Consider the following 14,360-nt stretch of genomic DNA (forward strand, 5'->3'; position numbering starts at 1 on the left):
GTGAACATTTTTCCTGTACCCAAGTGTTTTGGTAATAAAATTAAAGAAGTATGGGAGCATTCTAAGCGTACCTTTACTATTTCCAAACGCATTGCTAGAAGCTATCCGTTTGAGGAATCCCTCCACCAGTGGTGGACCCACCTATTTCCAGGCTGAATAAAGCCACGGTTATTCCAGTAGAGGACACTTCGTCCTTTAAGGATCCGGTGGATCGGAAGGTGGAAGCGGAGTCCCGCACTATTTTTTCCCTAATAGGGTCAGCATTTAGACCAGTAATTGTCATTGGTCTAGTTTCCCAGACACTTACGGAATGGGCGAGATTGGTGCGCCATGACCTGAAGGGGAAAGATATCCCCCAGGGAACATCTGATTTAATGGAACAGATCATACAAGGACTACAGTTTATCTGTGATGCAGCCTTGGATGCTACCCCTTTATTGGGGCATGAATCTATGTCAGCGGTAATCCTCAGACGTGTGCTGTGGTTGAAGTGCTGGTCAGCGGACCTAGGTTCCAAAAAGACCTTAACGAATCTCCCCTTTCAGGGGAATCGCTTATTTGGGGTCACCCTAGATGAGATCATTAAGGATGCCACTGGAGGCAAGAGCACTTTCTTGCCACAGGCGGCTAAAACTAACAAGCGAGGACCTTTCTTTACTGCCCATAAAGGGTTCGTACGCCCGGCTGGAACTAGCGGGAAAGGCAAGGCTCCTCCAGGGGGGTTCAAGAAGGGCTGGTCGGACAAACAGAGGACCGACTCAGCCAAACCCGAAGCAAAGGATTACACAGCCTGAAGGTGCGCACCCACCCGGTTTGAGGGTGGGGGGACGTTTTCACCGGTATTCAGGACATTAGATCGAGCATCGACTACTGCTACCGGTGCGATTCTTCCCTTCCAACTTTTAAGTACTACAGGGAGCGGTAGTCACCGTTCCCTGAACAGACCTTTTCCAAAGATTAGTCTCAATTCCCCACAGGAATCGGATCTGGTTGACCAGACAGACCAAGAAGCCTCTAGCCAGGTGACTTCGGTCCCTGAGGTTCAACCAGGAAAGATCACCGTTCCTGATAGGAATCAGGTGTCTGATAAATGTGTGGGAACAGAAAACGACCAGACTTTCTCGGATGGTCGGGGCCAGATAAGTTTAGGGACGCCTGGTTCAGATCCAGTCAGCGCCAGTGGTCCTAGAAATTCTAGGCTGGCCTCGTCAAGCCGGCCTGGCCAAATTGGACATGCTAGTCGCAGACGTTCCGTGGGAACTTCGTCTCAGGGAGTGTCTGCGGTCTCAAGGACCAATCTACCATCATGACGTCCCTCTGACGAAACGCGTAGGGCGGAGTCTAGAACGTGCAACGTCACTTCCGGTTGTCGGCCGTGGAACACGGAAGCATCCCGGCGCGGACTGTTTTTGTCTACTCTGATCCAGATCATCTTAACAGTGAGTGTACTGCGTTTTTTTGCCGCTATTGTATGGATTATCTATTCACTTTGGGGCCTTCTTTCGTTATGAGCATTTAGGGCACCAGACCACCGGCTCGGAAGTGCTCCTCCAAATACGAAGAAGAGACCCCCCATACAGCTGCACAGGTCGTATTGCAGACGCCACCTAGTGGACACTCTGGACTCTGCACAGCAGCTTTTGCTTATTTTTAGCACATGTGTGGCACATATATTATTCTATTAAGGGTCGGAGTCCTCCGTTCGCTGTTAGGGCGCACTCCACTCGAGCGCTCAGTACTTCCTGGGCCTTCCGCCATCAGGCGTCAGTAGTCCAGGTATGTAAGGCGGCCACCTGGTCGTCGGTACATACCTTTACAAAATTTTATAAAATTGATGTGATGGCATCGGCGGATGCCTCATTGGGCCGCAAGGTTTTGCAGGCCGCAATTTGAGGAGACCGGAGGTCTACCTCGAGGATTTTTTCTGTTGAAAATTTTTTTTTTTTGTTGAGTCTCATCATTGAGGATAAGCATTGTAAAACTTCTAGTTGGCACCGGTTGGGCCTTCTAGATTGGATTTAATTTCCATTTCTCCCACCCCTCATTTGTGGTACTGCTTTGGGACGTCCCGAAGGTGCTGAATCACCGAGGACTACGTCTGTCAATGAGCGATAGAGAAAAATGGATTTTTGTAAAATCTTACCGTAAAATCCTTTTCTCTTAGCTCATTGACAGACGTAGTACCCGCCCCTCTGTTTTGGAGTTGGGTTGGGTTAAATTCTCTAAACACTGCTTTGTGACATAACTGATTTGCTGTGGCAGAGAGAGAGAGGATATACCCTCGGGGACTGCCCCTAGGGTGTGGCCAGAGCATTTTACTTCCTGTCTAGTCCTATTCCTGTGGAGGCGACATAACCCAAAGGTGCTGAATCACCGAGGACTACGTCTGTCAATGAGCTAAGAGAAAAGGATTTTACGGTAAGATTTTACAAAAATCCATTTTTTACATAATTTATCTGAAAGATCCAGGAAATAAAACCAATTAAAAACAAACAGTAAAGTTACATCACCTATCAGAGATAAAACAGTTAAGATCAAATTCGACATTTGGGCCAGACTGATGGGAAACCCTAGTTTCATGGATCCAATAAGATTCCCTCTGACTAAGGAATCTAATAAAGTGCCCTCCTCTCCAATGGCTGTTCACCCTCTCTATGCCCCAGAAACGTAAACCCCTAGGGTTACGGTTATGTACCATCCTAAAGTGTTTGGATACACTATGGGTTTTGAGGCCTTTTTTAATGTTACTGACATGTTTCCCAACACAGACATGCAATGCCCTGGAGGTACGTCCAACATACTGGAGCCAAAATCACACTCCAGCATGTAGACGACCCCCTGGGTCTGGCATGTGATCAATTCCCATATTGGATAAACCTTGCCAGTAACAGACGCCGAAAACTCTTTCCGCTTTTTCACGTTACACTTAGAGTGCTTACAAGCTCGGCATCTACCACAAGCATAAAAGCCTGACAGGAAGGTGAATAATTTATTTTCTCTTACAATTGGAGGATCCACCACTCCCGGGGCCAGTACATCTCTTAATGTTCTAGCCTTCCTGTAAATGAATTGGGGACGAGGAGGTAATACCAGACCCAAATCCCTATCCTTCAGCAAAATATCCCAGTGTTTGGTCACTATCTTTTCAAATTGTTTGTGTTGCACACTATAATCGAGAATCATCCTAAAATCCTGAACATTTTCTTTTTTTCCTTGATGAACCGGATACGAGCAAAGTCCTATCCATATCGGCCACTCTTGTGATTTCCTTATCAAGATCTGCTTTGTCGTAACCCTTCTGCACAAACTTATTGGACAACTGTGCAGATTGGGATAAGAAATCCACTTCAGAGGAGCAGTTTCTTCTCAATCGGACAAACTGCCCCCTGGGGATGTTACAAAGCCACAGCTGGTGGTGACAACTGCTCAACGGAATGTATCCATTCCTGTCTGTTGGTTTTAAGTAACTGCGTGTCTTGATAACATTCTCCTCTCTAAAAACCTCTAGATCCAAAAAAACAATTTTTTCAGGATCGATATTCCAAGAGAGAACAATGTTCCTATTATTGGAATTTAAACGATCCATGAATGTTGTAAGACCATCAATGTTACCTTTCCAAATTAGGAATACGTCATCTATATACCTACGGTAACAGATGAGCTCCTCCGGGCATTGATGGAACACCGCAGCTTCCTCCCAGTGGGCCATAAACAAGTTGGCCACACTGGGAGCAAAGCGGGCTCCCATCGCAACTCCCTTCCGCTGAAGGAAGAAGCGATGGTCGTACCAAAAGTATTTTTTTGGAGGCAAAAATCCAGACACTCCAACAAATAAGAACGATGCTCATTAGTCAGTGTCAAAGCCTCTAGTGCCCATTGGACTGAGGCCATAGCATCCTCATGACCAATGATAGTGTAGAGAGACCCTACATCTGCGGTCACTAGAAAAATTTCCGACTGTAAAGTCAAGCTTTCGAGGATCTGGATGATATGTCTAGTGTCTCTCAAATATGCTTTGGTATCAGATACTAAGGGTTTCAAAAAATGGTCTATATACTGACCCAAACGTGCAGATACCGACCCAATACCATTTACAATAGGTCTCCCAGGAGGTCTAAGGGAATCCTTATGTACCTTAGGGAGAAAGTAAATGATAGGGGTACGGCAAGACACAGGATCAAGAAACAAGGATTCTTTTTTATTAAGAATATCAAGATCCTTCCCTTTTTTAATTAATGTATGTAACTCCTTTTGAAAATCAAAAACCGGATCTTTTGTCAGGGGCAGGTAGGTGTCCCGGTCTCCCACCAGCCGTCCCATTTCCTCCTTACTGGACAAAACAACCAAACCGCCCCCCTTATCGGCAGGGCGGATAACCAAATCCCTCTTCTGCTCAAGGGACTTGATCCCTCGTTTAATGTACACTGGGTCATGCACCTTTTTGATTTGTAAATCTTCAAGGTCTCTTGTTACCATATTTTACTTCTACACATGTTATGGAAATGTCCAAAGTTAACATGGTATTGGACAACAATACTGACCTCAATTAACACAATTTTGAAACCACTCTCCAATTAGAACCTAAACTGTGTTTACTAGGAGGTTTGGATGACAAACTATATACATGTTGCTATCCTTAGGGTATTGTTCATTGCCAGAAAACATAGCACAGAAATTGCTCTTTTATACGCCTCCTACACACTTAGAATGGTTTAAAGGCAGTAAACGAGGCTCTTCTAAGAGAGAATCTCGCTTATAAACATAGGGGAAGCCCTAAAAAGTTTGAACGTATCTGGGTGTAACGCTCCTGCGTTTTCTGAAACAAGATGGATTTGCAGCTGCAGAAAAACTCCACTCAGCAGTCATGTAGAGATACGTTGAAATACCAATTCCAACTCCCAAGACTCATCACTGTGGTCTGTCTGATTCAGCATACAAATATACACACTCAATAAGATGTTCCTGGAGTGATAGATGTATATAGCAGTATAGTGGTGATGAGCTGAAGAGACAGGTATGAACAGTGACAATAGGTGAACAGCACTTGAGAGAAATGTTCATGAGAGTATAGATGGTAACAGGTAGGATGCAGATAGGTTAGCAATCATGTATGGTAGTAGGTGGTAGGATAGCAGATGACATACAGGAGAGACTAACCCAGTGCAAGGATAGATGTTAGTAGGCTCAAGAGCTAGCAATCTAAATAGTAGTGCAGATGATAGTAACAGTCCTTAATATGCAGAGCTAGATAGTGTAAGCTTAGTAGGAAGGTTATGGAGGATTCCCCTGCGGGGAACTTATCACTAATAGCAAGCAGTAGTAGAGAGGTTCGGTATGAGCGAGTGATCCGGTAGACAACCTTTGATTGACAGTAGGGCTGCACAATATTGAAAAAAATAAAAAATCACATTGCGATATTTTTTCCCCAACTATATATATATTGCGATAGTTTTTTGCGGCGGATCCTCTTCGTCGCGCATTTTTAGTAGTAATGAATGTTGTGAATGTTGGCTGTGACTGAGCGGTGAGCGCCGTGAGCAGCGGCACAGCAAACCAATCACGTGTGCAGGTACGCGGAACATGCAGCCTTCTGACCATACAGGGATAATGTTAATGTAGGGCAGTACTGCAGGCTTCTGATTGTGTACCATACAGGGTTAATGTTAATGTAGGGAAGTAGTGCAGCCTTCTGATTGTAGTACCATACGGGTTTAATGTTAATGTAGGGAAGTAGTGCAGCCTTCAAGTTCTGATTGTACCATACAGGGTTAATGTAAAGGATTGGGAAGTATCACAGGTTAAGAAGACAGTGTTGATTCTGTGGAAGGCAGAGAAGTCGGGACTCAGTGAGTTTCTAGAAGAACACAGCCTGACATCCATCCCCTGACATGTCCAGTCTGCCCTGGAGCTAGTTCTCCTGACTGAGCGGTGAGCGTCATGAGCAGCGGCACAGCGAACCAATCACGCGTGCCTGCGCCGTGAGCAGCGGCACAGTGAACCAATCACTCACGGCGCTCACCGCTAGCTCCAGGGCAGACTGAACATGTCAGGGGAGGGGATGGATGTCAGGCTGTGTTCTTCTACTCACTGTGAGTCCCAACTTCTCTGCCTTCCACACTGTTCTTAACCTGTGATACTTCCCTACACCATCGCTGTTCCGGCGATGTGACTATTGCGCACGCTCACAACGCGATGTCGATGTTAAAATCAGATATCGTTCAGCCCTAATTGACAGTGTACTTAAACTGTAAGTGACTATATAACCCATATCTTATGATTTATGGCTCTGTGTCCCGTGATGTACTCCAAGAAATGGATTTTACAGGTAAGTATGTATTAAAAATCCATTTTTTTTCTGCAAGGCACTTGGAGATGGGTTTACTTTCCAGCAGGACATTGACCCTAAAATCACAATGAAAGCCACACTGGTGTGGATAAAAACAAAAACCTGAATGTGTTAAAATGAAGACAAACTCCAGATCTCAGACCAACTGTAGATCCTTAGTGAGATCTAAATATTCCAACATTCTCTGTCCAGGGAGGCCTAAAAAAAAAAAAAAAAAACTTTATCACAAAAGGAAACACTGTTGCTGTAACTGCTAATAAAATAATAGCTGAAGATTGGCTTCATATTGTTGGTGTATTTAAACCTGCAAGTACATCTAACACTACTCTCCCCCAGACTGACAATGCTGATGTTCAAGGGTATCTCTGTTCTCCTTGTGAGTGTAGGCATCCTGATAAAGGAAGTGTCTTAGTGGCAAGATCACCAGGTGAAAACAAAAAAAGTCTAACAAAGGAAACTAAAGCAGTCATCACATCTAATGATTGATAAGCTGCAATATATTAAGTTTTTTTTTTTTGTTTGTTTGGGGTTTAAAATCACTTTAATGCTTAAAGTGCTAAACATCATAATCATCATTTTAATGCAAGTGTGTTATACTAGAAAATGTAGAACGTGTCTTCTGTGATATTTGGGGTGATAGCTCCAAGGGATCACGTGCACAAGCCGGGTAAACTTAAACAAGAAGTGGTTTATTTTCTTCCATAACAGAAATAAGCCTTCCAGCAGTAAACAGGAATAACTTAAAAGTCCGCTTAACTTCAGCATAAATGGTAATTACAATACAATACTGGCTTTTGGCAGGGGTTTACCCCAGGTATGTAGTCCCAAGCAGTAGCTTGTCTCCAGCCTCCATGCAGCACACAAACACACTTGTTTCAGCAGCTCAGCCTCCCAGGTGTATGTCCAGCTCTACTCCCCACACTCACTGACACTACTTCCGGTCTTTAAGAGCTGGTCTCTCTGGGAGACGGCTTAACCCTTGCCTTCCTGTGATCCCATATTTCCCTTAAAGGGACCACAGCCCAAATATTGGTGCAATGTAACACCCATCCAGAACCCAACCGCGGTGACCTCCACACTACATATACAGTATATTGTGTACATATTCTTATTTATGTTTTCAGGGGAGCATTGTAAATGCTTAGACATTAATAAATATCTGTTTATTGCAGATGGAGCATAATGTCATATGAGCTAAAATTACCATCAAAGATATCTATCCTCCCTATATCTCCAGAAGAGGAGTCCGAAGAGGTTAGTATCTGCTGTTTTGCCAACAATACACTTGCTGAAAGTGAATTTGTTAGTATCACAGAACTTTGCTATTTAGCTCAACAATTTCCGCAAGTTTTAAAGTGAAACTGTACTTTTGGTAATGCAAAGCAACTGGTTCACTCTATTGCCAGCCCCTGTAGCAGCATATGGTTATCATCCCTTCATTCTCCTGCTACTCCAATTCCCTTCCTAATACCACAAGTAATAATTTGGAGTTTGCACAGGTCTGACTACATGGAAGGAAGAATGATTAATGTGCTCCTGTCTTATGTAAGCAAAGAAAAGGTGAGTATAAGCTGCAGCAGGTGACAGCATTAAAGCAAAGCGCAGGTTAACTATAAAACGTGCAACAGATGGCATCAAACCATTTGGAAATTATTGCACTTCCCCCCATGAGGTTTTTTTTGTTTCTCTTTTTCTGATGCGCACTTTATTGGTGCTGAAGGTTTAAAGGGCTTTTGATTGAGAATCTCTAGTTTCTACAAATTTCTCAGTGAAAATATTTTGAGAAGTATTCCAGACATTTTATATTTTGACATCTTACATTTTAAACACTAGGGTTGCACCAATACCGGTATCCGTGCCGATACTAAGCACTTGCATGAGTATCGGTACTCATGCAAATACACCCCGATACTTTCAGGCACGGTTCAGCTGTCAGCAAGATTCCCCCACTAACACCTGAAATGTAAAAAAAAAAAAGGGGGGGGGGCAATTATCGGTTGCTAAGGAGCAGTACCGCCACGTCCTTTACAACCGATGACCTGTTGACAACTGAAGTGTAAACGAAGTCCCAGCAATTGGAGCTGTCCAAAAAAAAAAAGCAGCTTTATCAACAACATTGCTCAGCTGCTGAAACAGAAAGATAAAAAGAAACTTTGTTTCTTTTCTTATCTCTATCTACAGATCAAAGAAGATGAACTTCGATCTGCAGATGAAGTCAGCTTAAAGCAAACTTTAAGTTTTTTTTTTTTTTTTATTGACTGTTCCTGTGTTTAACCCCTTATTAACCCTTAATTTACTCCTTGGTCTTCTCCATTTAATTATTTTTCTGCAGATTTTTTTTGTTTACTTATGTGTGCTTTGTTCGTTAATATTTTTACACATTTAACACACATTTACACGTTTCACAATTAAAAACAGAATACATTTATTTCATTTGTAAATAACATTTCAATGCTTTGTACCATTGCTGACAGCTGAAGTGTTAACAAAACAGTTGTGGTAGGTATCGGCAATTTGTAGCAGCGAGGACTAAAAAAAAGTATCGGTGCGTTCCTATTAGACACCACTACTTCAGTTATCTCTGCTTGCTTCCGTGTCCCATGCTAAGCTTATGCATTGTGAACATAAGAGGTTGGACGCCATTTTTCCACCTCGTCCAATCAGACAACACTTTGAATTAATTCAGAAAATGCAAACTATTCTCTGAATGGCTCCTGTGCTGAGCGGCCCTCCTCCTGTGTTCACTATTCATCAGGCTGGCCGCTTAGCATGGGGCCCAGAAGAAAGTGGTGATCAGTGGAGTAGCAGTATCTACTTGATTTTCAGCTTCCAGGGGCATTGACCAGGTATTGTATATACAGGTACATTGGTTCAAGCTGGACTAATGTAACTTTGTAAAAATATATCATGCTTGGAATTCATCTTTAAAGGATTGTCGGCAATAAAACATTTTATTTCCTCTGGTCTGTGCATTTTACAGCACAGGCAAAATACATCCTGCATGAATTTAGGATTGTCATTAAAGCTGAATTCACATACTATGAGGGGAATTCAAGAAAGCTGCTGTGCTACTTTTCTGGTGTTAATCCCTCTTGGTAATGTATTGTGGCAAATTCATGAAGCATCTGCAACACTTTTGGTTCTTACAGCGACTCGTGCACCAAATTCCAGGTAGTCCAAAAATGTGCTACTTGAATGCACTGAATGTAAAAGTGTCGCTAATTAGGACCAACTCTCTTTTGATGTACAAAGGGTAAAACTGGTTCAGCCAGAATTTGCAAAATGGTCTCGAGTGCGTTCTAAAAGTTGCAAAGCATGAGTCAACTTTAAGTAAAATTCCTAGACCGGTACATGAGTTTGGTGCATTTTTCACCACTTTTACAATGCATGAGAAACACTTTTGCAAAATCTATCTGTGCCAGTCTTTTTGAATTCCAGGATACGAGTTAAGTCCAGGGGAGCTGCATGACGCCTCCTGAACTTCTCTATTTACATTTGACAGATGTATTGCTTTGCTGAAGAGACATTTCAGGAGCTGAGAGGAGAGAAGCACACAGAGCTGCTAGGCCTGCCTTTCCCCTCTGTTGTCCATTCACAGAAGCCTTTGTATTTTGTAAATGTGTTCACATAATACCAAGACTTTTGTGTTTGTAGGAGGTAGGGGCAGATATGGTAGTTTCAGAGACTCTCCTGTTCAAGATGCATATCTCAGAAGGATCAGTGCTGAGCTCCTGGTTCTACAGCGATAGCTGTCTTCCAGGAGTACTATAAATTGTCCTAAATAAATTATAGAGCCAAGTCCAAGAGGTGTCAAACACCTCGCAAGAATTAACTCATGATGTGCTTTCATTTTCTACACAGGAGCTGAATTCCTGGAATTCAGCTTTAACATTTACTGTAGACTTCAGATGGAAATTACCTTCACTAGGCCAGCTCCCACACACAGCTTGTCTTTACTCATCTCCATTATTGTTAAAAAAAAAAAAAATGTTTATTAGACCAGTGCTGACAAATAAAACTGCACCTTGTCTCTAGTTTCAGATATCTGCATATGAGGACTCAGTGGCAACTCATCTGGCTAAAATTCTGAATTCAGACAAGCATTCCGTAGTCATATCCTCTGCAAAGTGAGTGATTTTTCACACTGTCATCTCAGGCAATGAACTGGCATTCTCCTATATTTTTTTCATAGTTTACAAAGTCATTATGCTGTTGGAAGTATAATCTTGCTTGTTTTTTAAAATATGAAATTTTCAACATGGCTTTGGAAAGAAGCCTTTTATGCTTGGCACACAGTCTTGAAATTATTGTGTAGACTTTGTAAGAATAGGCTTTCATACGTACATGCATAGTCCATTCAGCATTTCACTTCATAAATGTGTACAAAGTATACAGACCTTAATGGAACTTTTTAAGCCTGAAAGGACCATAGAACGCTTGTTCTCTCTGTGCAGCTCACTGTGCATTGGGCAGTTACCAGAGTGGCAGTAGGATACCGGGTGCAAGGAATGCTTTCTGCCTTCCCACATTCTGCTCTAAATAAAGCCAGTACTGTCATGTGTCTTGATCTCCACATGACTTTAGATGTATAGTCTCAGCCTTGCGTCATCAAGGAGTAAGTGTGGGTACTGGTGATCTGGTAAGTAAAACTGCTGGGAATGGGGCACGGCCACTGACCATCAGTGTAGGAGATGGGGGTTAACAGCACCGCCATTGACTATTATTTAAGGGGGTTATTACTGCAGTCAATTATCCAGATCTGGGAGTTACTATTTCTTTTACCAACCCAATGCTGAGGGTTATAGTGGGGACCGACACCAGTGCTGGGGGTTATTTTTGTAGCCACTGACACAAATGCTGAGGTTTGTGAGGACTAACATCAGTGCTGGATTATTTTTACAAGCAGTGACGCTAGTGCAGGTTTTTTTAATTGTATTTTGCAACCCTCTGAAAGTGTTGGGGACTGCACTTGAGGCCTTCTATAACTTTCACATTGACCACCACTGCCTCAAAGGCTCCCATTTTATATCATTGTTGAAGTTACCCTGCTTCTTGATTCTTCACTTAGTGTCATTTTGAAAAAGTAATCTAATATGGCAGAATAAGCTATATTGTTGAATCTGTTCTCTATGGAACAATATTATGCATGGAGCAATGAAGATTGGAACTTTAGGGACTCATTTACACATCTGCGGTAGACCTCCTTTTTAGAAGGCGATTGAGAAGTAGCTGCAGGGCATTCAGGGGTTCACCTCCTGAATGTCTGTTTTTATTTCCAGCTGACTGGGTATTTTCTATTGAAATGCTCTACCATGCCACAACAGTGGGCCATGTGTTTGGCTTGCAGTTGTGGTGCATCCCGTTCACTTGAGTGGATCACGTTTGGAGTTAGTAGTGCCTGCCAAAATGTATCATGCTGTATAACTTTTACCAGACCCCATAGCATAGTTAGTTACTGGGAAATTTGTGTTACCTAGTCTGGTGGCCATTGCACCATTTAGCTGAGTGCTTGGGGGGAGGTACAAACACAAATTAACCACCTGTTACATCTCCCTGGCCACTATGTTAACAAGCCCTTAGCCACTTTTTCTCTCTTTTTCCTCCTTCAGGGTATTATGTGAGACTGTGAAAGATTTTGTTGCGAAAGTTGGGAAGACCTATGAAAAACCAATAGAAAACTTGGAGGAGGCTGAAGCAATGGCAGTAAAGGTAACTGTTATCTTGTGTTTTAAAATAAAAGCTCTTTAATGCTACCTATAAGCATTTTAGATTTTAAATAAAATAAAGCCTAAGTTTAGTAAAGAAAAAAAAAAAATTCTGCACAGTTAATCCAATGTGTCCCTTGTGCTGCTAGCTTCCTCTTTCCTTGAAATCTCATCCCTTGATCCACCCTTGCTATCATAATCTTCCAGTACTGCAGAGGTAATTAGACATAGGAAGCTGTGACAGGACTTGTCAAGGAGCTGTACAATAGCTTCAGTTAATAAAAAATGATCTCTGAATGGAGGAGGGGGTCATCATCTGCCTGTTCTCTATTCATAGATCACATTTCATCCATTGAAGCTTCAGCACATCTTCCATTAAGGAGCAGGGCATAAAAGGCAGGCAATCTTGATGAGTTCCTTTCACAACTCCCACAGTTCTATGAGAACTGAAGAGTACAGAATGGGGGTTGGAGGATAAGGTTTTCAAGGAAAGCAGGAGCCAACAACCCAGAGGACATCTGTGAGCCTCCATAGATGAGTTGTCAGGAAACCAGGACCAAACCACAGCAGATTTAGTACAGTTGTAAAATTCAAGACGTCCTGAGGTACGAGATGAAGGTTTCTTCTTCAAATAATTGCTGTTTCCTAGACTTTTTTTTGATAGAAGAAACATTAAAGTTTTTGTAAACTTAAAAATAAGTTGTCTGTATGGGCTTTTTAATATAGCTATTGCATTTTGCTTGCAGTGTTACTACAGTATATTACCTGAGTGATCTGATCCTACCAAATCCCATCTTTTTGGTAGTAAACTGACCACACTAAACATGGCAGCCGACCCATGCTAGCGTGGTCAGTTTACATGCCCCATTATTCCGCTGTTAGATACAGGTACGTTGCGCAAGCGCACAGTGTATCTGTATATTTGTGATCAGTGTAAATCTATGCCCCCCACCCCTCCCTCCTCCCTGAATTGACAGCGGCTTCCATGGCTGCTTCACAAAAAAAAAGATGACAATCGGCCAGGGCAGCGGCCATCAGTCAAGGAAGAAGGGGGAAGTGAAGTGTTGTCATACCGCCCAGTAAAATTGTGTTTCATCACCATGGAAACATTGGCGCAGGGCAGCAAACGTTGCTTCCTGCAATGACATGAATGCCCAGCTACATACACGCCCACTCGCAGGTCCATAAAGCGCTGTGGAATAACCAGCGATCACGGTACCTGCATTTGCAAGACAGAAAACAAATAATTGGCAAGTTTTATATAAAATCTAAAGATGGATTTAAGAAGTGCATACATTTATGTATTGAAGTACATGTATGTGTTTACTGAACTTTACAACCACTTTAATGTGTTCTCTATATATCTGATAAATGTTACTGATTTAGAATAGCAATCCTGAGTAAAAGGGCCGTAATTCGCCTATTACAGTAAATTGTACTAATGTTCTCATATTCTTTGCACAAGCTGAGCAGTGACTACATTCTGTCAGATGCAGTTGCTGTGCGGGTATTCAAGCAGCCTTAAATACTACAATTCTCAAATACAATAGCGGGCAGTGCAGAATTCTTCACCCACTCTAAACTGGAATCTACTTTTCTCAGCCCAAGTGTAAGGAAACAAGAGAAACCTAGCCATTTATATAGCTACCATTGGAACTTTTGCTGATGTAATAATTGTCTAGTCTCTCCAGCCAATCATTATCTATCTTTGTATTCTAGTGTTCGACACTGAATGAAAAGCTTGATCTACTACTTCAGACACTCCATGCCGAAGCACAAGCTACTCCATTGTTGACGCACTTAACACCACCAATTGTTGAGGAAGAGGTGGAGGAGGAATTCTCAAGTGAAGACTCTCTATCTGAAAGCAAGGAGCATTTAGCAGACAGCATTGCAAAGTCTTCCACGGCAAAGCTCTTTAAGTCACGGGAGCAGCTCATGATACGAGCTAACAGCTTAAAAAAAGCAGTCAGGCAAATCATAGAACAAGCTGAAAAAGGTGGGTGGTTTGTTGTGTCTTGCATCAAAATTGAAATATGTCACACTGTCTCTCTTAATATATTTTAAGCTTCAGTAATTATGGTGTAGTCATACATGTTTTTTACATTGGTTACTGCTGCTAGAACAGGTCCATCTGACCTTTTGATTCTTCTTTACTATTGATGATGATCATTCCAGAATGTATATCCATGGTATATTGTATAATAGAATGAAATATCTTATAATAGGTACATATATCCCATGTCTTTTCATTGCGTCCACAGTTAGTCCCCCTGACCCAGTTTATAAGCAATGCATTTCTGCACAGT

General features: G+C 42.3%; 1 protein-coding gene across 5 annotated transcripts in view; it reads left to right on the forward strand.

Annotated features, from left to right (window-relative positions):
• Positions 1–14,360, forward strand: part of DGKH (diacylglycerol kinase eta) — a 588,450-nt gene that overhangs the window by 351,812 nt on the left and 222,278 nt on the right. For all 5 annotated transcript variants that reach the window (XM_082244880.1, XM_082244879.1, XM_082244881.1 and 2 more), the window contains 4 exons: positions 7,519–7,600; positions 10,382–10,473; positions 11,956–12,055; positions 13,771–14,050. In XM_082244880.1, coding sequence (XP_082101006.1) covers positions 7,519–7,600; positions 10,382–10,473; positions 11,956–12,055; positions 13,771–14,050 — 554 coding nt within the window. The remainder of the gene's footprint in view (positions 1–7,518; positions 7,601–10,381; positions 10,474–11,955; positions 12,056–13,770; positions 14,051–14,360) is intronic.

The sequence above is a fragment of the Pelophylax lessonae genome (genome assembly GCF_965119305.1).
Source record: "Pelophylax lessonae genome assembly, chromosome: 2".
NCBI classification, from domain to species: domain Eukaryota; kingdom Metazoa; phylum Chordata; class Amphibia; order Anura; family Ranidae; genus Pelophylax; species Pelophylax lessonae.